This window comes from Ornithodoros turicata, chromosome 4 (assembly GCF_037126465.1).
Source record: "Ornithodoros turicata isolate Travis chromosome 4, ASM3712646v1, whole genome shotgun sequence".
Taxonomy (NCBI): Eukaryota; Metazoa; Arthropoda; class Arachnida; order Ixodida; family Argasidae; genus Ornithodoros; species Ornithodoros turicata.
Window position 1 is genome coordinate 8,120,396 of NC_088204.1, and position 23,999 is coordinate 8,144,394.

Below are 23,999 nucleotides of genomic sequence, written 5' to 3' on the forward strand. Positions count from 1 at the left end.
ACATTACCAAATAGCAGACGACGCGGTTGTCCCATGGTTTGCAGCACGCAACCGTAGGATGCGCTACAACGCACCAGACGGCGCACGTTTCAATCATGGCTGCCTTCAAAGGAGTGCAAGTGCTTTCCTTACCACGTGTTGGCGTCAAAACAACTGAAGACACCCTTTATTGGCGCAAGCTATCCCTCCCCGTAACCGTAAAAGATGTTTCTGCCATCAACCACGTCGACATTTCGCGTCAAGAGCCGTACAGCTTTGCCGTCACCTGTTCCACCCGAGTGCAGATCTTCAACCCGGTCAGTCGTGAAGTCACGCAGCGATTTTCGAAGTTCAACAAGGCTGCTTGCGGCGCTGTATTTCGATCTGACGGCAACTTGATAGCAGCTGGAGGTGAAGATGGCATTGTGAAGTTATTCGACGTCAAAAGCAAGTCACTCCTCCGACAATTCGTTGGCCACAGAGGACCGACGCAACGATGCAACTTCACGCCGAAAGGCACGCAGATTGTGAGCTTTTCGGATGATTCTACAGTGAGTCTGTGGGACATACCTGGACAGACCCGTTTGTTAACGATCGACGCGCATGACGACTACGTGCGATGCGGCGCTGTCTGCAAAGCGAATCCGGATATCGTATTATCCGGATCTTACGACCATCATGCAAAGATTTTCGATATACGAACATCCGAAGCCGTTGTGAATGTCGATCACGAAGCGCCCGTCGACTCGGTGCTCATGTTTCCGAATGGCGGTGTTTTCCTCACAGCTGGTGGAAACAGTATAAGAGTTTGGGACATCGTAGCTGGCAAACTTTTAGCGCAGATCGCCCAACATCACAAGACGGTCACGTGTCTCAAGTTAGCCAGCAAAGGACAGAGGCTGCTTTCAGGTTCACTGGACCGTCACGTTAAAATCTACGATGTTTCGAATTATCAGGTGGTCCACACGCTGGACTTTCCGTCACCAATTCTGTCCATGGACATTTCGCCACAGGACAAAGTCCTCGTTGTCGGAATGACATCGGGCTGTTTTCGGTTCAGCGAAGAAAGCTGGACGAGCCCCGAGTCGTCTCAAACCGTAAACGAAAGAGGGAGAGAAGTTTCAGTCAGGCTGTTTCGACTGATCCTGGGTTCATAGTCGAACGTGGTGACACGGTCGTTCCAGAGAGCAAGGCACAGTACTTGTCAAAGTACAATACATATCTCCGTACTTTCCAAGTTTCAAAAGCATTGACTGCGGCGCTGCGGCAGGCCAAATTCATGGACCAGCCACAAATTGCTGTTTCGGTGATGCAGGATCTCATAAGAAGGCGAGCATTGAAGCCTGCACTTGCAGGCAGGACCGGAAAAGACTTGGTGGACGTGATGCAGTTTGTCACGCGCTACGCGGCAGACACAAGGTTTTGCAGGATTTTACTAGATGTAGCAATGGTGATGATCGAGGTTTACTATCCTCAGATCACGACATGTGACGAGACACTGAGGAGGTTTCAGATTTTGCAGAAGGTGGTTGAACAGGAAGTGAAAAACGTGCAGGAAATGATGGAACTGCGGGGCTGTGTGGAAATGTTGATGGCAAATTCGTGTAGCAATGTCGTGGCTGAGGATGACAGAGTTTGATATTGCTGATTATGGTCGATTCATAAATAAAATGTTAGTAATGAATGTATAATTTCATTTATGTTGGGTGACTTGAGCAGTGCAGTGTTTACGTGTAAGCTGGCATTGTTGATAACCGTGTTATTGACAATGTTTGTTAGCCTTGACACTCGTGCTTGATTACTTATCTCGACAACTCGAACTGAGTCAAATAGAACTAGCTGGCTTTTATCACATATTGTTGAAAGAACTGGCCAGTTTGTGCTCAACGTGTTGTCCGTCCGTGTCGTCTTCGCGTCCTTTCATCATGTATAACTTCCGTAGTCTATTTTCATTTCTTTGGTAGGTGTCACTGTCACCGTTCTGCAAGTCGGCTTCACCTAATGCCTGTGTGCACTACGTGAAGCCAGATTGTGGTACTGCCAGTATTAGTAGACTGCATGTATGTTTTTGCCCAAAGTGTCGAAGGAGACCGCGCTATTGGTACCATCCCACAGGAGGGACATAACCTTGGGACATATTCGTTATGACAGTCGACAAAATTCACTGGCCATATCGGCGTACGCCCAAAGGCCGATGCGGCCTAAGGAGACCCTTGGCACAAATCCGCGAGTTGCCTCGTGCACCGGTCAACCTCGGTATTAAAGTATGAAACTATGGCAAAGAAGGTTCGAGCAAGCTCAGCACCCAATGAACTAAATGATGGGCTTCTAGGTTCATCTTAAAAGCGACGAAAAGAAGAACAGGGCGAACGCTCTGTCTTTCCATATTTCGTCCCGTTGGGGTATGACGCGCAAATGGGTTATAAGCATAGAGCCTATTGTCGGACACAAAAGAAAAGTTGTTCCAACGCAAAAGTAACCGCGGAGCACACATTCTGTAATTTAAGAAGTTCAAATCTGCAATCTGCTTACCGCCGGGGCCATTGCGCCATCTTTCACAACACGTTGCGTCGTCTGTGAACAAATTTCTTGAGTAAGCTACGAACATTACATAAACAACAAAGGTTTCGCAAATAATGAGATATTTATAAAATATATCTATACAGAAATGTGAACTTTGCCATACCTTTACTGAAAATAGCTATCATCATCATCCTGAAGGGTCACCACCATTAGCAAAGGAAGGTTACTGCACTAGAAACACGGATTAGAACCGTTTTAACTAAAATGTCCCTTTTTCGAGCCACATCTGGAGCTTGTCGGTATGTTCTACCACGAGCAAGGCTTCTGGCATCGCAGTCCGTACAGGCGAGAACGTACGCTGACGCCCAAATGCCACTCACATTTGCATCGCCTATCGAGGTAAGCCGGTTCTCTGGAAAATATTGAAGCCACAATCACTCTGTCGGGAATCACACGTTCGATACAACAACAGGATATTCACTCTGGGATAATATCCTCGAACCTATTATACCTGATATATTTTTTATTACGTAGTATACTTAGTACTAAGCTTAATTTCCATGAGCATAATAAGCGTAGCTCCTTTCTTTCAGTCATTCTACAACAAGGTCGATGTTAAGCAGGTCGACGTACCGTCATACAGCGGCAGCTTCGGTATCCTTCCAAACCACGTACCGGCACTGGCAGTCTTAAAGCCGGGCTTGCTCACCGTATTTACGAAAGAGGGAGATGCCAAGAAGTTTTTTGGTACACAATTTCACGAGCGCTTCAAGTGCTTCATTTGAATTACACATGCTAAGCTTTGTTGGTTGTGCAATGAGATATTCCACTACATGACTGGTGCTGTGTTTCAGTAAGCAGCGGTACAATTACCGTTAATGAAGACTCCTCAGTGCAGATACTAGCCCAGTCAGCGGTGCCAGTCGAGCGGTTGGACCCAAATGTAAGCTATTTTGTCAGTTTCAATTCAATTTTCAGTTGATTCCATGTAAGATTTCCCCCTCGACTACAGCTATGCAGGGAAGGTCTCGCCAAGGCGCAACACGCTCTGACTTCCGCATCAACAGATGAAGCAAAAGCTGAAGCACAGATTGAAGTTGAAGTGCACGAGGCCATGGTCAAAGCCCTTGATTAAATGAGCCTTCGGCAGAGTTCTAGATGACTGAAATGTATAGGGAAGTGCACCAGTGTTTCAATAAAATAAGACCAGCTTGTGTTGTTTGAGCAGCACTGTTTGATGCGAACTGGATCAAAGCTTGTGTTTCAATCCACAGAAAACATAGCTTTTAATGAATTGCCTTCTTTTTACACAGTCAAGGTAACAACACCGTTGGAAGATTTGTATAGAGTTCATAAAACACTCGTGAAATCTGAGACTCCGCAATCTAAAAACCTGGAAGGAAAAGATTTACGAGACACAATCCGCACTGAACTTGTAACAAAAATGGAAGTCCTATATTTACAAATAGTTTAAAGTCTGGAGGTAATAAAAATATGTGACAAACTACGTCGGTTGCAACCCGTAGCAAAAAAAAAAAAAAAAAACGCCTATTGCTCCACCACGATATTTTGCATAGATTCTAAATTGCATTTGAGTGTTGCAAAATATAGGAATTGCTGTATTTAAGGTCCAAAAATTCACACAAACTTGCTGGGCACCAAATCTACAGCTCTAACTAAACATGCACAACACTGGAAATAATCCTGTACAGCAGTTCTGTTTTTGTTCATCATGGCAGTGTGAACATGCATATATTATGTACACAAACAACATTTCATGGTTTGCATTTTCAAATAGTCTGTGCAGGAACTGGAAGGCCAACAAGGTTTTCCTACTTTACACAAAGGGGGACTCTAAAACGTGCCCCCCACGACATCCCCAAAATTACGGCATTTGTGTGACCGTAATATCCCGCATGGGTGCTCACCCAAATGACCTTCCAAAAAATATTGTGTTCTTCAAACTTCCAGAGATTACCTCATTTACCTGAGGTGGATGCCACAATTATCATCAAAAAGTGTACCGACACCATAAAGCGACAAGTCTCTGCATTTCATCCACAGCTTGAGGCCTCCTAATCGCACAGCCTTGGAAGTTAAACTGGAGGCCGGGGGCACTCCTCACGGCACTGTATTTTTTCCCGATCCCCTCTACTTCAATGTTAAAAACAGTAACTTTTCCCAAGCAGGATTTTGCTGCTCCCAACGTTGCAGTTTCACATAAAAAGCTGACTGCAGAAGAGAAAAAAAAACAAGTGTTTCCATAACACCTCTAGCTACGAAACCGCATTTTTAGCGGAACTGTCCTCAACATACATATGTACAAGCGTGTCTGCAAACGCTGTGCAAGTTAACGCAACATCGTAGTGTCTGTTTACGGCACAGAAACACTCTGGGGAGTTTGTCCGTAAAATGTTACGGAATGTTCGTTTCCTGTCCCTGCGACACACACACACACACACATCTTCGCAAGGCATCGACTAGTAGGCACAGTGGGGACGTAAGCAAAGTTAGGCCTCCGACTCTTCTGCAGGAGGCATAACAATAACATGTGGTATCCTCAGAATTCTTTCAGCTTCTTCGTTGAACTGTAAAAACAATTGATGCAGTCAGGAAAGGTCACAGCAAATGCGAATCAAAGGGCATTCTGTCGTGACATCTTCGACTGGTCGCCTCTGATCACTCTTGAGCTCTTTGGCGAGGCACTTCGTGTTTAGCTGGTGGAAACAAAGCGATTACCCCCATTTGGCTATCTTGTTTTTCTTTTTCTCGAGCGCCTGCTTCTGATTCTGAGCGACCGTTGGAGCAGATGCAAGATCTGGCAGGGTTCCGGTCACGCGACTGTTGGGGATTCCACTGACAAATTTTTATCACAATGGCGTTATTCATTTGGTATAAATCAGCTCCATGTCGTCCTGCTTCAGCAGGAAAACGAAGTTACATTTGATTACACACCTGTTGCTTTGCCCGTCTGAAGGCAGCAGCCATGTTTAGATGCCCTTGTGCCATAAAAAAACAAAACAAACAAAAGCAGCCATGTTGGCTTGTATGAGCCATTACACTCAGTCAGATGTTCAGAAATGTGCACTAAAGAGTATGCTTATTATCAGAAACTCTTTTCAGAAGTTTCTTCGTTGTTATTAGACCTCAAAAGTTTTTTTTTACTCATATTGTGGCTCAGGATGAGAACTGGGTCCACCGCTACCAGTCAGAGATCAAGCTGTCAAGGGTGACAACACTCCACATCACTAAAACCAAGGGAAAATTTCAACTACTCCCGCACAGGTCTGAAACGAGGCCCGAACTCTTGCTTGCTCCTCCCCATAGGATCGGTGTGACCAGCCAAAGACACCATCAGAAACCCCGCTGACTGCAGTACAGATACCATCGTTCACGCAAATTATTGCTGAAGATGTCTACGAGCCTCCACTACCCAGACGCAAAAACAGAGCATTATTGTGTATTCACACGAGCGACATCACCACGGAATATTCCAGCGAAGAAAAATCAAGGAGCCGCTCGCGGGGTGGAAGTTCTGCCTCGACTTATGCTGAGCATTCGACACCGCTGGCCTTGTCGTCTGCTACGGGACATCTTCTGGCTGGACCACAGGATATTCGTCGTGGTTAGAGGAGTACGAAAGGGCACGAGTTTGAGCACTCGCGCTCACATGGCAGCGCAGAGCTGTGACGTTTTGCCCATCTTCCACTGGAGTGCTCTTGGGAATGTGGCTTGCGTGAATGCACAGTTAAGGCAATCCTTAAACCTTACCTGTTCAAAATCCAAGTCTAAAAAAAGCTCCTGAATGAAAGTACGCGAAGATAACCTGAACCTATAATGTGCCATCAGGAGACACATCTCTGAGTAGAGGCACATGTCCCTGAAGGCGGCCGGGTATTTCTGCTTCAGGCTGCGTAAGGAAGCACAAACATACAACGTTGGACAAGTACAAGTACAAGTGGAATAAGGCATACAAATTGTCCACTTCTGTAACCCACCTCAAAAGTGCTTGCTCTGAACCTTTAATGACTACGGAGCTACTCAGGTTTGTGATGTACTTCAACATTTCCTTCCGCACGGCTACGACGTCGTAGTCGCCTTCGCTTTGTCTCCTGCACCATAAAGAATCTGCAGAAGGAACAACAGAGTTGTTAGAGCAGTAATCTAATATACATAGATGAAGTTTTCGGGAAATATTTTTTTCTAAATTCGGGGGTAAAAATCGGGTAAACGAACATGTGCACTAAATTCGTGTGAATTCGGGTGAAAAGACTTCCATTACGCTAAAATCGGGGAGAAATCGGGCTCAGTTATTCAAACTAACTGTAGCGGTTTGGTACAAACGGTGATGTAACTGCATTTTTCTGCCAAACAAGTAAGTTGGTACATTCCTACAGACATCCCAGAGAGGGCAATTTGCCTGGTAAAAATCGGGTTTCACCCTAAAGAGGCAACCTTCAATTCGGGGTGCAAATTCGGGGAAGAATCAGGTAAAACCCTAAAACTTCAGGCTCTAAATATACATATTCCTTGCAGCACAAGGGATCGTGTCATTCAAAGATAATTAGCGCTTTATAAAGGACGAAGGAAGGTACGGACAAGGTGAGGGTGCCGCTTGGGAATCGGAAGGAACGGGGCTGTCGGGGGACAGTCTTCGCAGGGCTGTGTTGAGACCAGAAGCTGTGGCCACACCACCATCTCCTGCAACCACAAGGCATATAAACAATGGTGCTGCGCACACTACGTAGACGCGAGCAGACGCGGCATACCTAAAGTTCCGCTCGTTCGAGTGTGGTTGGGAGGAGCCACACGATGGCACAAAAGGCAGCTCTCGGGTGTATGCAGCTCAAGCCCATCAGTTCTCTCCTCAGTGCTGGCAACAGTGGTACTTGTTTCCCCAGCTGGGCAGACAACTTCCGCAGGTCTTGGTCTGTATGCCTCCTGCACCTGCGATGAAATTTACACACTGGTGGTTACTCTAAATTATTTTACTGTATAAGTGGTCAAAATTTGCGGGCTCAATAATTCGCGAACTTGTGAGAAGCCAGGATCAGACAATCATTCGCGGTACCGCGGGGCGTCGGCCGGGGCCCTCCACCTTAACTTCCTGGAAGAAGCTAATAAAGGGTATCACAACTGGGCACCTCGTTCAATTGGTCTTCCTTTTGAGCAGCTCTGACTGAAAGGCCTGCGATTAGGAGGTCCTACTCGACTTGTAACTGTGCCACTGCCGAATTGCCCCTGTCTCCCGTCATTCTTGTCATCGCATTGAGCAGGTGCGATTGGCGCTAGATAGTGATGCGACAACTTTTACAAATACAATTACTCTGCACGTGGCAGAGTGCATACAAGCTTGCTGGATGATCCAGGCCTACAAGGAATTGGAATCACGGGACGCCTACATCTCCACACGGGATTCGTGCATGAAGTCGGGACTACTGTCTCCAGTTGCAGCCGCGAACAGAACACTTTGCGAGGCACTTTGCAGTGTAATAGCGTAAGAAACCCCGTGCACATAAGTTGCCTCCGCGTCCTGGGTTGAATTTCTTATATATTTCGCTCACGTATTTCACTGTCATTGGTTAACATTTCGCGGGACTTCAAATTTGCGAAAAGAAGGGCGTTCGCGAATTTCACGAAAAATAGGTCCTCGCAAAAAATTACTACTTATTTGGATTACTAATTAATTACTAATCAATTAATTAGTCACTAATTAATTAATAACTAACTAATTACTAATTATTTGGAAGTTGGAAATGATCGTTTTGCTACTACAGGTAGCGTGCTAACAAGGAAATCACCAAGTATCTGCGCAGCACTTACAGTGAAGATAAGCCTGGTGTCAACTGGCAGACAGAGTCCCATATATTTGACCTCTTGTTCTCCGTCGCAAGATTTACCACTAGAGTGAGATCCACCACTTGCCACAGAAGAACAGCGCCATTCCGAAGAGACTTCGACCAACGGGTCATCACCCCTGTCGGCGCAGTAAGAAAATTCCTCAGGTATTATAAGTGAAAACATCAAACAGTATAGCGGGCTTTCATACTAGTATGAACTAACAAAGAGAAGTCAGCCGACTTTATGTAGATACTAAGGACTCGTCAAAAGCAAATCTTGATCGGTAGTGCATCATTTAATTTTGTGGTCAGCTATTTCTGAAAACTTTTTGCAATGTGAAGCATCGAAATTGACAAATAAATACGCAACGTCTTTATCCGACACATGCCCACACAACGGATTACGTGCCGTACTGTATAGAAACAGGTACGACAGGCTACAAGAAAGATAATCTACGTCGGTTTCCTCGTGAAAAACGAGCTGCAGAAACCTCTCAACATTCAAGGTAAGACACCCTTCAAACAGAGAACCCCATAATCAAAAACAAACATTTACTCACAGGAAAAACTTCCCATGGTCGAGACTTTGGCTGGTGAAAGGCACATCAGTCCCCAAAGCAACGTCAACGTCTGCCCCGCCTCCGAGAGAGCAGACCCTCCTCCGTCGCTGAGCCGACGCCGCCCTGAGCGAGCGCAGCGTCGCATAACCCGCTGCGTCCCTAGCCGTCGTGTACGGGGACTCCGGCGACATTGGACTTGACCCCGTCGACAACCTGTTCACCGACCTCACGGCCCCCGCAGGGAACGCGCTCGGCCTGCGGGCTGGAACCGCGGGCGTGACCTCCTGCCTCGTCCTGCCTTCCAACGTGCTCAGGGACGTGGAACTGGCAATGGGACTGAGCGTCTGCGCTGCACGAGGAACTTCTTCGCACGAACTGACTCCGCTCGTCGTCGAATCCGTGCAGCTGTCGGATCGGCTCTTGCTGCTCGTGCCCGCCGTGTGGGCGCTCTCGTTGCTGTCGCTCCTCTCGCCCTTCGTCCCGCCGCCCCACACTTCCAAGTTGCTCGGGCTCTTGTCCCCGAGCGAAGCGTCCGTCCCGGAGTCCTTGCTGCCTCCGAAAGAACTGGCGCCGTCTTTGGTGACGTCCGGCACGGAGAGTCCCGTCATTGGTGGCTGCACCGACGGCTCCGGAGCGCATGCCACGTCGTCTCTCTGCTCGCGGCAGTCCGACGACGAGCGGGGGCGACGGGACGAGACGACCGGGTCGTGTCTCGGGGACAGGGTCACGTTCCGCGGAAGGGTCTGCGCGTAACGAAAGTGCGGGGATTCCCCGTGCTGCTGAGCGACGAAATGCATCGTCCGTCTGGCCAAGTTGTCAGCGAGGTTTCCGGAGCTCCCCCGAGAGGGAAGGCAGTGTTCGTCGTTGAGGGAGGACGCGATTGATCCGTGGAAGCGGCGGTGAAGCGCGTTTGCAGAGAGCACTTCACTCATGTGGCTCCCCACGCTGCTGATGGACCAGGCGTGAGGTCTGTGAGGTGGGAGCGGAGGTGTGGCCGGCTCCTCGTTGAAGGTCGCGATTGGCCACTGTTCACCGTGCGGATGCTGGACGCTCTCCCAGCCCAAGCTGCTGAGGACTGATGATGCGCCGGGAGTCGTGGCCATTAGACAGAGCACGTAGAAGCAGGTCCTATACAAGTGGTTACAAAAGTATGACTCTTCGGAGTTAGAAACACCAACTCGTATAAACGCATCCAACCATATGATACCAACTTTCAATCGCTTTATTCACCATTTCTGTGGCAAGATTAATTAGAAAAATTACGCGGTGGAGACCTATCACCTTTCGTATTTCGTTGTTGTTGTTGAACTGGCTTTTGGAAATGCAAGTTTGAGAAAAGGGAGCATTATGCATTGACAATGACAATGGTATCAAATTCAGCTAAGATGCACGTAAGCACACCTCTCTTTTTTGTGACTGAGGATCTGTTCGGCGTCCATTATTAGTGCACCTACTGAGAATTGTTCGAAAAGAATGCCCATACTTGCTTAATTACACAAACTAAAATCGTTACTTCAACATAAAGTGCTATCAAAAGTTCCTTCTGTTCCATAACCCAGAGTGTCTGTATACTACTGAGATAAGCGTATATTTACTCAGGTAGGAAACACTGTACAGAGACATACCAGGTGGCAACAAAAAGTTCAGAGACTAGGTGCACATGTATACAAGTAGCTACTTTAAGTTTGGCTATTGTCACCCCCAAGAAAGTCTCCTTGTGCACTGATACACAGCTCCAAGTGCTTTTTCCACTTTCGGAAGGCTCCCAGGAAGTCCTGTTCTCGGAGCACGTCCAGCACCTTCAGCGATTCACGCTGCACCTCGTTCACGCTTTCGAAGCGGTGACCCTTCAGCCAAAGCGAGTAGGGTGGGAGAGGAATGGTGATTATTCGGCTGCGACCCAAAAAGTGCAGAGTTTCTAATGTGAGTTTCTGTTCCTTAGTCAGGACCCTCGGCACAAATTTTGCTGCAATGCGCTGCATGCCTAGAACAGAACTGAGTATGTTTTGGGTTCCTCGTTTTCGGGTTTTACGATTTTTCAAATTGGGGGTGGGGGGTGAATCAGGTGCTATAGACACGCGAGAACTCAGGGAGAGCTCGGGCGCTACAATCTCTGTTCGATATGCCATCGGGGAATTTTCAGGTGAAACGAAAGGCACATGAAACAAGCCACTGCTGTGACGCTGGGACGAGAAACAAGAATCTTTATGGCTTCACCTATGAATCACTTGGCATGAGAACAAACGAAGGTCATTGACATCAACGGCTGTGTGCTTGTCCCTGTGGTGCCACCTCTCATTGTGCTACAGAACTAGTCTCGGAACGTTTTGATCGCACCTTGTACATGGGATTATCACTACCTGTACAACACTCGTAACATCCCTCACAGGAACAATGCTAGAAAAATGGCGTTGCTTACCCTCTGATAGAATACACGGGTGCCTCCTGGGCAAGCTCCGCAATGACACTGATGACGTCCGCTTCCATCAGGAGGGCGAATCCAGATGACGAAGTTGCTACATTGCCCTGCGAACGGAAGAAGAGCAATATCACCTGCACATCACTACACTATCGCCTGTGGCATTGCTATTTGCTGCACCATTAGAGTTGATTTGGAAGCCAAACAGGTTTCGTACCAGTGTCCAAAGAGCTGCTTTGAGTTGAAGGATCGACTCAACTGTGTCCATGGCTGCAGCTCGCACAGTGTCCCAATGTGTCGACAGGTTTCCGTGCTGCAGCAAAAACTGCAGGCCTCCATTATGCTGCGCCAGTTGACCGTACAAGTGAGTTGGCGTAAAAACGTCCTGCACTTTGTGCCTAAAAATTGAATTCGTAAAGTTACGCAAACTACTCCGCTTTACGGCCGTACATTAGCAAAGCAGGAAAGGCGGACCTTGTGTTACTGCTGCGCCTGCCGTACGTGCCATCCTCACCACGTTGATGCCTCGTCACTGCTTGGTTGATATCATCTTCGACGATCATAACATACTTTAAGTAGGTGACCTGTCATAAGGCAAAGAGTGTCATTAAGTCATTATTGATTAGGTTATTAGAAAGAACTACAACATCCGACCTCCTGGTAAAGCTTAGTTCCTGTACCTTATCCCACTTGGACAGCATATCCTCCAAGACATTTGCTTCCTGCAGATACTTAAATCCAGACGGTAGAGACGCAAATCGTAGTTGCAGTAGAAGCCCGCTGTCTCCGAGGGACAGCAACGAAGGCCGCAGAGCAATCAGAGCCTCAAGGTTTGCCTGCAAGTATGACAGTATTCCGTCCTACACTCCGCAGTACCATCTCAAAAGATATCTGTCTTACCGGCACATCACAGGCTTCGTCCAAGATTTCAGAGGCTGCCAAAAACACAGCCCTGCTCCTGTCCTGCAGCTGGTTCACCAAGAGCTCCACAGCCCACTTGCGAAAGTCCAGGAGACCAGCTCGCAGGAGCAACCGCAAATAATTTGTAGCATACAGACGAGATGTCTGCAGTTTTTCAGGAAGGACAAATATACAATGCATCGCTGACTCTCCAAGACACAACTGTGGGAATCATACCTCTGAAGAGGCTGTGAGAACTTTGGTGAAAAGCGTCCTGGCAAAGCCCGACTTAGAGTAGTCGAGACTAGAAACTACTAGCTTCATGTAGACGTCCTGAGAGGTCATACTGACCAGGCTGACCAAGCTGGAAAAAAATAATAAAAAAGTACGGGCAAAATATAAAAAGGTTGGTACCCCCCAGTGTTGCCGATTCCGAGCTGAGGGACAGGAATTAACGTACTGTTGGTACACTCCGAGCTTTTCGAGGTAGCGGACCCCTTTGCTGGAGCTGGACATGCGTCCCAGGAACAGGAAGTAGGTCTGTGCAACGGTAGATGTCATCCTTGAAGGGCTTAATGTGGTCGACAGGCTAACTGCTTCCCCTTCAACCTACGGAGTCGAACATTCACTTGAAAAATCATTTATTTATACCAGTGATGGCCAGTAGTTAACTACATGTAGTTAAACTACTAGTTAAACTACCTGATTGTAGTTAAAAAGTAGTTATCAACTACTTGCAGAAATGTAGTGTGCAACTTCTAGTTAAACTACTAATTCGAGTAGTTAACTACAGTAGTTAGGTTACTGCAGGCGCCAACTACTTCCGATTTTGCCGCAAGCTTAACGGCACAATTGTGCTTCCGACTTTTACCTTGAACTACTTGTTTGATGAGAACGGAGGTGCAGAGCAATTGTGCCGTGCATGTGTACTAAATCTTCACTTTTATCACTGCTTGTGATTCATATTTAGGTGTCCAAGAACACTATAGAATGGGATTGGTGTTGACGGACAACGTTAAGTAGTTAGAGATATAGTTAAAATATATTGCAGTAGTTAAAGAAGTAGTTTTAACTACCTCCCCTGAAAAGTATTTGAACTACTAGTTAAACTACTCCATTGTGAAGTAGTTATAGTTAAACTACCGTAGAAGTAGTAAGTGGCCATCACTGATTTATACTATACAAACATGGCAATACATGGTTCCCACTCAATTTTGGCACAAAAATTCGAGTGATCTGTTCACAAAAATGACTGAAGACTCCTGAATGTTAAAGATCATGGATAGAAAGAAGGCTAATGAATACAATGATGGGCACAGTTCATTTCTCGCACTTCTGGTACCCACTATATTGATTTCTAGAACTGTGCAAATAGCAAAATTCCCATTGCGAATAGTTTACAAATATGCCACTTGCACTGCGAATCAAATCCGAATAATTTCTTCAGACGGCGAATCGAATTCGAATAATCAGAAAAGGCCCAATTCGAATAATTTTGAATAATTCATGGTGAAATATTTTGTGGTGTTGTGCTCATTTGATGATGTTCTGCTCCAAACTTCTGAGCCTTTTCTCCCAGCGTAACATGTCGTGAGAAGGTTCCCTCTGTGTTGTGTATGGTAGACTGCATTGGTGGGATGAACTGCATTGAGAGTTAGTAAACATGTTCCATGGAGCCTGCTTTGTGTGCATCTCCTCATTTCTATGTTTACAATGCGAATTTCCTGTACTTTTTTTAGAAACTGCACATATTCCCATCTGTTACTGAGCATAACTCTGAAAGTTGGAAGTACATTTACTGGAACATGCAGTGTTCCAGAACAGAGATGCAGAGATGCAGAACATCCAGAGTACAGTGTTGACCATGTGCTCACACGAGTTGTAGACTTTGATGACAGAATATTCTAAACAGTGTGAAGCGGGCTTCACCTAATACTCGAGTGTAATGAGGTGAAGCTGACCCGCAGAATGGAGCTACACACCAAAAGAACAATGACGGTAACGTGAAGTGGGCTTCACCTAACTACCCAATGTAATGAGGCGAAGCCCACTTGCAGAATGGCGCTAGTGATACCATACCTCGCTTCAGTACTATTTGAAAAATATTCGAAAATTTCCAATACTGAAAATAGGTTGCGAACAGCATTTGAACAGCATCAGGTATTCATTTCATATTCGAAATTTCGCATAGCTGTATTGACTTCAACTGCAATGTGTGCCAGAAGCTGTGGTTCCGAAACTATAGTTCCATCTCTTGATAAGCAGAATTTGGACTGTGGAAAATTCTAGGGTTTTCCTGAGCTTGAAAATGGCATTTGCAATACCATGGCATTTGGGGTACTGAAAAAATGCTGTACAAAGACAGCTTCACATCTTGATATCTTACACATACGTGGAAACTTCGGTAACCACTTCGTTGACACTTTGGCATGCATGTAAATGCCCTTCACTCATGCTTCACATGTCCACAACTAATTTTTCGTGACATTCCCAAGATAAAAAAGTAAAATGCGACCGTGACAGCATCAGAAAGCTAAAATCAAGGGATCTCACCTCGTGCAAGCAGTTACAGAGATCGATGAGGAAATCTTCTATGTAATCGTTGACTTTGCTCTGTAAAACAAACAAACAAACAGAGTTGGTCTTGCATTATTATTAGACCCTGATGTTTTAGGGTTAAACCCGATTTTTCCCCGAATTTGCACCCCGAATTGAGGTTCACCTATCTAGGGTTAAACCCGATTTCTACCTGCAAAACTGCACCTAGGCTAGGCACCTCAAGGCATCGACGTACTAGTTTCTCACAAAATATGCGACTGCCCCTTACTTCTGGCACTCTGGATAAACGGTACAGTGAACGTTTATTCTACAATAATGCCAGATTTCTCCTCGAACTCAGTCTGGTGGTAATTTTCCTGCCCCGAATTTGCGTGAATTTTCTACCCCCCCGAATTTGAAAAAATATAAAACCCGAAAACTTCAGGGTCTAATTATTATTTATTTTTAACGCGGTGTCAGTCATAAAAGTTGCTCACCTCCTCAGCCTCAAGTAGGAACTCAAAGAAATGGCAACCCACAACCACCATATGGTGGGAGCGTGGTCTCTGCGATTCTGTGTGACTAAACTGTTTGTTGCTCGGCTTGAAGAAAAACAGCAGTCGTTTGATGAACGATCGCTGCACGGAGTCGCTGAGAGACTTCAGCGATTCCCCAGGCCACTGAAAAACGGGGCACAAGTGGGAAAAGTTGCAGAATGCGCCGTTCAGTGTTCTGGAAAGTGAACACCGCGTGCGGTGTGTCCCGTAACGGTATGCTCACCTTGAGTATGGAACTGATCAGCTCCCAATCCCAGGATGAATAATCTTCGGTGAGAACTTGTGTGTCCTTGATTGAGTGGATAACAGTGTCGTCTGCATCCTGTATGGGCAGGAACGGATGAAGATTAAATCCTGTGTCAGAGAACTGTTTGGAGGAGGGAGCTAGGACATTTGGAATGTTATTGGACTTTGGACATACGAACACATTAGTAACAAGGACATTGAGCAACAAGCAACATTATTAACAGCAACGTAACAACAACACTTTCAGTAACGGAGTCAACATGCAGTCTTTCTATTTTATACGAAGTGTACTCCTACAGCAAACAAATTGACTGAATGGACCAAAATTTGCCTTATAAACTGACTTTTGGGAAATCAGTAGCATTAGAGATAAGATTTCTCGGTAAAATGTCTAATGTCTCAGAATATGTATGGCAATGTTCACACGATGCAAACTTGGAGATCCATATCAAGTCTGACTTTTTTTGTGGCTTTGGAATCCGTGAACTGCTCTACCTCGAAACAAATACAAATGCAATGGCAGAACTAGATGTGCCAGAAATGGCATGAATAACTGGCAAAACCAATAGAAGAAACATCCTTTACTCATTGGCAGTTTTCTGAAGGACTCAAAGAGCTTCCCACCTTCCTCATACAGCTGAGCAACTTGGTCTTTCCAACGCAATCGCTGAAGAATCGCCGCCCATGTTTCGTGACATTGCAGGACTGAAGCAGCTGGTCGAGGAAAAGGCTGCACGGGACAATCCCCTTCTTTTTCCGGGCATGGATCTTGGATAACCGGATGACTGCAGTGCTCGCGCGACTGAAAAAGTTGATTATTTTTTTAAATATTTTTTTTTACACGATAGCGAAGTACTTGTGAGATGTTCAATAAACACCGCAAAAAAAAAACAAGCTTACATTCTCTCCTCCGCGGGATAGGCATCTGAAGCAGCCCTCAGCATCAGACTTGGAAGACAATGACAGTGATGGCTCGAATCTGCGGGAAGAAAAATATTGGCCTGGAATGGAAAGGAGAAAAACGATGACGCAATTCATTCTGACGACCGTTGGAGCTTTCCTGGAGTGAACCACAGGCCATTTCCCGTGCGATCTGTTTCGTCACGGGAGAGAAGCGCACTTACCATGTGCAACAGCTCGGCGAGCAAGATGGTTGCCAGCGTTGCGTCGTCACTGGAAACGATTACTTCAACTAGTGCCTGCCAACGTGAGTAAGACAAAAAAAAAAGATGGAAGTTTCGCTTCCTCAAAGCAAAAGCAGACAGCGCAAACAACCACGTACTGTACTTTCAAATTCTTACCTCTAATATACCAGCCTGTATAAATGCTAGAAGTAGTAGAGCTAGATAATTCCAAACTAGATTCGACCTGTAATGCAAACATATATATTGGAAGTTTAGTAGAGGTATACATGTACCACAAAGAGTCAGTCGCCTGCAACATAGCACTTTTGGAGGCAGCCAACTGATAGCACGAGGGTTATTTGCGTCAGTGAGAACCTGCATTCCAAGTTTTACAGCAGAGACCGTAATAGATGCAAAGGAAACCGGCAACATGAACATTGAAACCCCCATGGCTGTGACATCACAGCCATCATCTCAGTCTGTGAGTCGGAAGAGAGAGAGAGAGAGAGGGGGGTCACATGTTCACAAGAACTAATAGAAATGGCCAAGTCTCTCGCTGCTCCGATATGAGACTTAGGCAACCAAAAATTGTCCAATGGTTTGTATCTCACCCTTTACAACATGTAAAAAAAAAGATTTTTTTCTTTCTAGAATACTCTATACCGTATGTACGTAGTACAGTATGCGCATGATGCAATAAGCTGCAACCACTTTGAGCTTGTGGTCTTGAAATCCAGTACAGTTTTTAGGAGACAAAGCGCAAACTTTTCACTTTGCTGCTTGTGTAGCGAGCTAAAATGCTGCAGAGGCATTGCGTGCGACCTGTTCTATGTCAAGGCACTGGCTGTCGTGGCTTTCGAACGTGCGATTGAGCTACAAACTCTTAACACATGGAGAACAACCACACAAAGGATTAGTTACCTATGCTTTGCTACTGGTGGTAAAAGGTCCTTTCCTTCCGCAGCAACAAACCCTTGATAAAGTTGCCACGACTCCTGCATGGCAGAACGATCTGTCGGAGAGACAGAGTTGTGTGTCAGTCGCCAAGACATCTCTCCAGATTTGTTATAGGAGCACAGAAAGCACTATGACTGTTTTTTTTTTTTTTTCAAACCAAGCTGTTAACTGGACTGCTAAAACACATCACGTAGAGTGATTCACTTGACAGATGCACACAAATCACGGAATTCAATTTTGAAAATCGCGACCGTGTGCGACGGAGGCAATGCGCGCAGCTAGTCATCAGAGTCGTTTTGACGTCCGACTGGTTTGCTTGTTTGGAGAAGCGTGGTTTGGAGAAGCGTCGTCTGCTACACAGAGATGGAACTGGGAGTAGAAAGGAAAAAGAAAACAAAAGTGCGAAAAGCGCCGGCCCCTATTGGCGCGTGCTCTCTCTTGAGCGATGACATCACAATCCTCCTCCTCATCCTCGTTTCGGCCTGCAGAGCGAGTCGAGCAGGAACGCGCGCGTCGATGAGCGGGAGCGTTGTATTGCAAGAAAAATACTGCGCACGGAGAATTTTTTTGTGTTAGTTGTCCTTTCAAGTTACATCCTTTGGTAACTCGCCAGAAACAGAAAAATGTTTTAATGGCTTTCTGGGCTCCTTTACAGACTTAGGCACGGAGGCGGTAGATGCTCTTCGTAAGTAATAGGAAAGCTCTGTACCTGATGATCGAACGGCCTCATCAAAGTCACTCGTGGTCTCGGGAATTGTCAAACAAAACGCGTCGTAGAAAACTGCCAGGATATTGTTCTGAAAGGCAAATATGGGCTTTGAAGTGCTTCAGCTCGACCTTCAAAAATATTCTGGAAGATGGCCGAACACAATGGATTTAACTGCATCAGTAGTTTATGCTACACTACCACTTACTCTAACTTCTGGGTACGGCAGGTGAAGTATCTCAATGAGTGACTGTAGACCCGAAGGAGGAGGTTTGCAGAAATAAATCATGCCTGCACAATGTTACAAGATATTCAATCAATCATATTCGGAAGATCTACGCTATTATTTCTTCCCTCGTAAGTGTAAAAATTGGCTTGGAAACAAGGGGAAATGGAAAGGTACGTAGATGATATTGAGAAATAAGCAAATAGGTTAGCCCTACCTGGCCAAGACCGTAATATTGTTGTTATGGCGACACGACTTGTTTGAAACCTTAGCTCTCTGTCATCTCTGTAGGTCAACAAATAGATTTTATTGATATAGAGCCTTCAGAAGGAATACCTCCCGAGATGTGGTCAAAATTGACTTACGACATGGAGTTCTCGGGCAATTCTTCAACAAAACGAAAGTGGCTGTCTGTGAATGGTGCTACCAGAAACTGCAAATTAAGGAGAAAATCAATTACCAATGAGCTGAATCCCGTCATTAAAGGTGTTGCAGTCACTCGAAACAAACGCTAAGGCAGAAAAGAAACAAAAGTAAAGTTGAAGTTGACAAGAGTGCCAACAGAAATGTAGCTAGCAGTTCACAATTGGTTCACAATTTGCTACTGCAAACTGCATATAACTGTCCAATGTGTTGTCACATTTGAAAAGATGCCAATGATCCTAGCTCGTAACCCACCATTTCAAACAGTACGAGCATAACTTTTTACTGAACCCATATCTCTAGTAGCATCATCTAACTGATGCCTTTTAATTCTGGAATTTTCTGGAATTCGTTCTGGAATTTTCCCCACGTAACCACTAACCTCCTTATCTTTCGCTACGCTTGCCAATTCTTGCCTGTTGTCCCGTTTCGTCCGCGTGTTCGTGAACCTTCCATTTTTCTGTAACCCGTCTGTAGCCTAGATCACTAGTTCACATAATCCCCTCCACACTCTAACAAAGCAGCCATTCACTCCGGCCATAGAAGCCCGTACGGAACCTCTCTTCCCTCCGGGCTGTTGACCCACAATTCGCATGAACCTTTAAACACGTCACACCTAACCCTTTAAATACCATGCCAACGATGAGGACGGTGCCCAGAAGAAGAACAGTCTCTGTTCGAAATATCGGCGGCTTCTGTCCTGAGGCAACTCCCTTCCTCCCTCCTCCTTCCCTCATGCCTTTTAATGTATCCCAACATCAACAATGTAACAACAACAATGAAACAATCCCACGTAGTGCATTCTGGCGCTTGGGCTTCTAACAATAAATAAATAAATTAATTAATTAAATAAAAGTGGGAGATATACCTCCAATTCAACGTCCAGCTTGAGCAGGTGCCTCGTAGAAGGATCGTTAATGGTGTGGAATACGACACTGAGAATCGCCTCCGCAATATGAGGCTGCGGGCAGTCCAGAACAGCCCTGATGAGCGTGCCGAAGCCTCCGGTCTCGCAGCAGAGCTTCGGGTTGAGCAGCGCCAGCTCGCAGAGCGTCCCGAGGCACGCCCGCACAAGCACGTCCCTCTCTCGGGCTCCATCCGCGGCGATGGCGACGAGCGAGCGCACGAGCTGCGGAGGCACCGACTGCGGAGAAGCCACTACGAGACGTCGAACAAGGCGCAGGGCCTGGAGACGTTCCGTGCGACCTTCCAGGGCGACGTCGAGGGAACGCGCGACGAGAATGGGGACGTGCACGGCGATGAGCGCACGTGCAGCCGGTTCGTCCTTCACCAGGTGGCGGAGGGCTCGCAGGCATCCTGCGCGGACTTCGCAGGCCTCGTGGATGAGTAGAATGCGGAGGCTGCGAGGACATAAGCGGAATTATGTGCGTGAATATGTGCCTTTAAAATGTGTTAAAATTTATTTATTTATTTATATGTGTCTACTAACAGCCTAAAGCCTTACCAGCAGTACACAATAAAAACATACAACATAGGAATGTATTACAGTCAAACTCCTTTAGAGCGAACACCTTTTTAACGAAAATACCACTACAGCAAATTTTTTGCGGTCCAGCTGGAGCCCTATAGGTCCAATAATGGACATCCTTTTTAACGAAAATACCTTTACTGCGATTTTTTTTTTGCTGTCCCCTGAGTTTCGTTGTGAAGGAGTTTGACTGTAATACAATAAAATTAAACGTTCATAGCACAATGAAAAAGCATGCAGCTCGCATTGGCCATACTTATACAAACATCAGAGTTCACATGCGCGTCGAAGAGCTGATTGGACACTTCTCATATTACTATTAAACGAGTCAACGCAAGCATAATTAATGTTACTTAAAATCTGTACTCTTAACGAGGGACATTTTTCTGTAGAGTTACCAAAAACATGGAACGTTCGCAGCGCCCTGGTGTCTTGCGCTTTGGGACGGAGAGAGCTAGCCTCGTAATTACACTAGTACAATCTACACGATTTTGTAGACACTTATACAAAAATATCTGATCACGGTAAACCCGTTTGCTCAAAAGGGACAAGGGGAAATACTCAAACATAAAACATATTTAAACATATCAGCACGCACTCATTTCTACAACTGGTGTCAACTTAACCTTGTTGCATTGTCCTCCTTTTAAGCACAAAATATGTTTTCACAACAAAGAAAGACAAATTCTTCACATGGAAATTGTTTGGGGGCACGATCTGATGCACGCAAGCATTTCAGTAGGGCTCGTACAGTTTTGTGACATTCATAAAATTGTGCTTACTGTAGTTACAATATTTTAATGCGATACAAAGGTCACTCGTCAGATTGTGTTTTTATTGACTGTCTGATTGATTGTATTTGTATTAAAGTACTGGCGTCTGTTTGCAGACTCGGAAAAGTTAGTTAAAAAATACGTTCTAATAAAAAAAAATTGAGCTATCAGAAGAAGTACACAAAGGGCCACTGCACACTAGTGGAAAAGAAAGGAAGGGACTGAGAGACTGTCAGCATTTCAGGTTTTTGTCGTCAGGCACCCTACACAGAGCAACTCACGGAGTGACATCTGCGGAGTAGTGTACTACAGCGGCAAGCTCACACTACCTAAATATTTGTATGCGGAACTGAAAGTTAACAAAGACATACTAAATTGAAGAGAAGGACAGCTAGGAAATGAGCAGATGCAGGCAGGACTTACCAACAAAAAACCTCTTCGAGTGTGAACCCAAGATCTGTATGCGACGTGATCTTCGAACTGAGTTTCACTAAACAGTTCAAGTAGGCAAGTTTTCTATTTTTGCTCACTCCATCTTTGCGTACCAAGTAAATGAGGATTTCCCTCAGGTTGTCAGCGACTCCTGGAATATACGTAATAAAGGTTACAGTACATGCTTATACCCTTTACCAGCGTGACATGTTCTGAGGGCTCATTTACGTGGAGGGAAACGTGAAACCACTTTGGTCAAGATCAAACCGCTCAAATGTAATCATCCACAACCACTCAACCACGTTCGTTTTTTTCTTTTCTATTTATTAATCTCTGTGGCTACAGTAACTCATACAAGACGTGCTGTTACTTTATAGTAGAAGTGACAACAGTGTAACTCGGTAGAAGACCTTCCAACAAACACGGAGTTGGAAGCGGAAAAAGACATCCTACTAATTGAAAGCGTTCCTCTAGAAAAGGAATTTTCAGATCAGGAACCCCGATAAGATATTGTTGATAAAGCAACTTTATGGGTGTCCCAAGCGAACTTGTGAGAGCTCGCAAGTTTAGTTGACAATAATGTTACTGTCTCAGCATGCAAGTGTTAGCGCACGTGTAGCTCCACACAGATATGTCGTTCTTGAAATCAAATTGTTCCGTAATATTTCGCTAGACGAACTGCAAACAACTTTTATGCAGAGATAAGCCTAACCTTTAGTTAAATCCAAGTGAACGGTGTCCTCTTCGCTGTCATGACGCTCTGAAATTGATAGAGTACATTAGGCGTGACGTCTATATTGAGTTTCCTGCTATTTTATCTCGTGAAAATATCAGAATATTGGGCTAACTTCTCAATGATCGGGCACCCCTGGAGCTCCGTGGCCGAAACATGACATGCGCCATGTTTGGGAGGTGTTTTGATGACGGTGGCGCCCCCTTTACTGTTATGTTGCCCGCCAAAATACAAAAGGGACCAGATGTTCCCGAACACCCAAACCTGAACGTAATCAGCTTTTCAGATGCACATGTACATGTGTTAGAATAATTCAAGAAATGCACAACGGATGTTACGACGAATACACACCGGACACCGGCTGACACGCATTCGCAAAGATACAGTAAAATAGGGACGCGTTGCTGGCGCGCTCTTCTCCGTGACTCGTCATTCGCCGTTGTTGCTATAGCAACAGGGCACGCCACGCGACCTCTTTCAATCATCACCGCTCCTTGAGGCACCGTTGCTGACCACGTTCCTTTCGTCACCATGCTAAAAGGACGTTGTCGCAAAAAGAGGAAGAGCGCGCTTAATTGTTTTTTATAGCAACGCTGTAATTTCTGCACACACCTTTCGAGGAACGGCGATTTCTCGATAACTGTAAATTTGCCGTCATTTTGCTTAGCTGTCGTTGTACACATGGCAGACTTCCGCGCATTTATCGCTGTGAAAGCCCATGTGGATTGGGGCAACCTCGCGTTGTGTGCTTCGGTGATATCACTGCACTGAGGGAGCTACCAGTGCAAGCGAGAGAACTACGTGACTCAGGCGCGGATCTAGGGGGTGGGGGGGTTAAGGGGTCCGGATCCCCCCTTCAATGCCGGACTTGAGCATAGGGTGCAATGGACCAATCACAGCATGCGCGTGGCACTTGTCCATACCCCCCCCCCCTTTTCGGCAAAATCCTAGACCCGCCCCTTACTTGACTCTATTGCAAAAATGAGCTGCCCTATATTCTTTGTTAAAGAAATACTGGGGGGTTTCTTATTACTGAAAAATCAAAACAAAGGCCAAATACTAAAGCATAATTTACGTGCAGCCGTTTCAAGTGGTCTCTCCTTCTATAATGTTTGCTTGTTGCATTTGGTTCATGTGGCACGTCCATTTGGCATGTAAACTGTTGGAGTTTATTGGGGTAACTATAGCTGCCATAATAAGCTAAATAAATTTGATATGCTTGGTCAAGATAATGTCTCAAAAAGACTAATTTAGTCACTTAACTGAAGAAACACGATCACGCAAATGAGCTTAATTAAATTGGTTTAATTAGCTTCAATATTGCTTTCACTAATGAGGATTCATTGGTTTGCTGGAGCTCTGTATACAGGAGATACCGAAACCACAGAGCAAATATTTACATACGCGAGGGGCGATCCAAAAAAGTTGGAATTGGAATTAAAAAGGAAAATATGGAGATTGTGGCTCCTAGAAAACACAGGAGCCGGCAACTCCAAAACACTTGAAGTTGCAAAAGCTGCAAAAAGTTTTGCAATTCAGGTACAAAGAAAGTTGACAAAAATTTGAAAGCTGTT

General features: G+C 45.6%; 3 protein-coding genes across 3 annotated transcripts; 2 read left to right on the top strand and 1 right to left on the bottom strand.

Moving 5' to 3' along the window:
* The first annotated feature begins 59 nt into the window (after nt 1-59).
* Nucleotides 60-1,675, top strand: LOC135392669 (U3 small nucleolar RNA-associated protein 15 homolog). The gene is given in 2 exon segments (XM_064623391.1): nt 60-1,017; nt 1,020-1,675. Coding segments are annotated over 2 exon segments (1,521 nt in total). The 5' UTR covers nt 60-95; the 3' UTR covers nt 1,619-1,675.
* Nucleotides 1,676-2,683: 1,008 nt separating this feature from the next.
* Nucleotides 2,684-3,729, top strand: LOC135390917 (ATP synthase subunit delta, mitochondrial-like). Its single transcript, XM_064620898.1, has 4 exons — nt 2,684-2,901; nt 3,096-3,249; nt 3,357-3,445; nt 3,515-3,729. The coding sequence occupies exons 1-4, from the start codon at nt 2,767-2,769 to the stop codon at nt 3,635-3,637; spliced, it is 501 nt and encodes a 166-aa protein (XP_064476968.1). The 5' UTR covers nt 2,684-2,766; the 3' UTR covers nt 3,638-3,729.
* Nucleotides 3,730-3,751: 22 nt separating this feature from the next.
* LOC135390916 (rapamycin-insensitive companion of mTOR-like) lies at nt 3,752-22,641 on the bottom strand. The gene is made up of 30 exons (XM_064620897.1): nt 22,541-22,641; nt 22,405-22,452; nt 21,684-21,843; nt 19,867-20,359; nt 18,941-19,008; nt 18,793-18,860; nt 18,558-18,640; nt 18,353-18,440; nt 17,608-17,698; nt 16,864-16,930; nt 16,687-16,761; nt 16,463-16,563; nt 16,187-16,364; nt 15,540-15,638; nt 15,257-15,439; nt 14,775-14,834; nt 12,682-12,830; nt 12,459-12,585; nt 12,222-12,386; nt 12,002-12,157; nt 11,796-11,905; nt 11,539-11,719; nt 11,322-11,428; nt 8,903-10,030; nt 8,326-8,479; nt 7,272-7,449; nt 7,102-7,203; nt 6,501-6,630; nt 6,274-6,412; nt 3,752-5,090 (listed from the first exon to the last, which is right to left on the bottom strand). Exons 1-30 carry the CDS (start codon nt 22,593-22,595, stop codon nt 5,013-5,015), a joined length of 4,821 nt encoding a protein of 1,606 aa, XP_064476967.1. The 5' UTR covers nt 22,596-22,641; the 3' UTR covers nt 3,752-5,012.
* Nucleotides 22,642-23,999: the final 1,358 nt, after the last annotated feature.

Bases quoted from the DNA above. Each gene is read 5' to 3' on its own strand.
- LOC135390917 (XM_064620898.1), top strand. From the start codon at position 2,767: ATGTCCCTTTTTCGAGCCACATCTGGAGCTTGTCGGTATGTTCTACCA. The intron at 3,250-3,356 runs GTACACAATTTC...GCTGTGTTTCAG, and splicing joins AGATGCCAAGAAGTTTTTTG to TAAGCAGCGGTACAATTACC. The intron at 3,446-3,514 runs GTAAGCTATTTT...CCTCGACTACAG, and splicing joins TCGAGCGGTTGGACCCAAAT to CTATGCAGGGAAGGTCTCGC.
- LOC135390916 (XM_064620897.1), bottom strand. From the start codon at position 22,595: ATGGCGCATGTCATGTTTCGGCCACGGAGCTCCAGGGGTGCCCGATCA. The intron at 16,564-16,686 runs GTAAGTGCGCTT...TTTCCATTCCAG, and splicing joins TCGCCGAGCTGTTGCACATG to GCCAATATTTTTCTTCCCGC. The intron at 10,031-11,321 runs GTAAGCAACGCC...CCACTTGTATAG, and splicing joins CCCGTGTATTCTATCAGAGG to GACCTGCTTCTACGTGCTCT.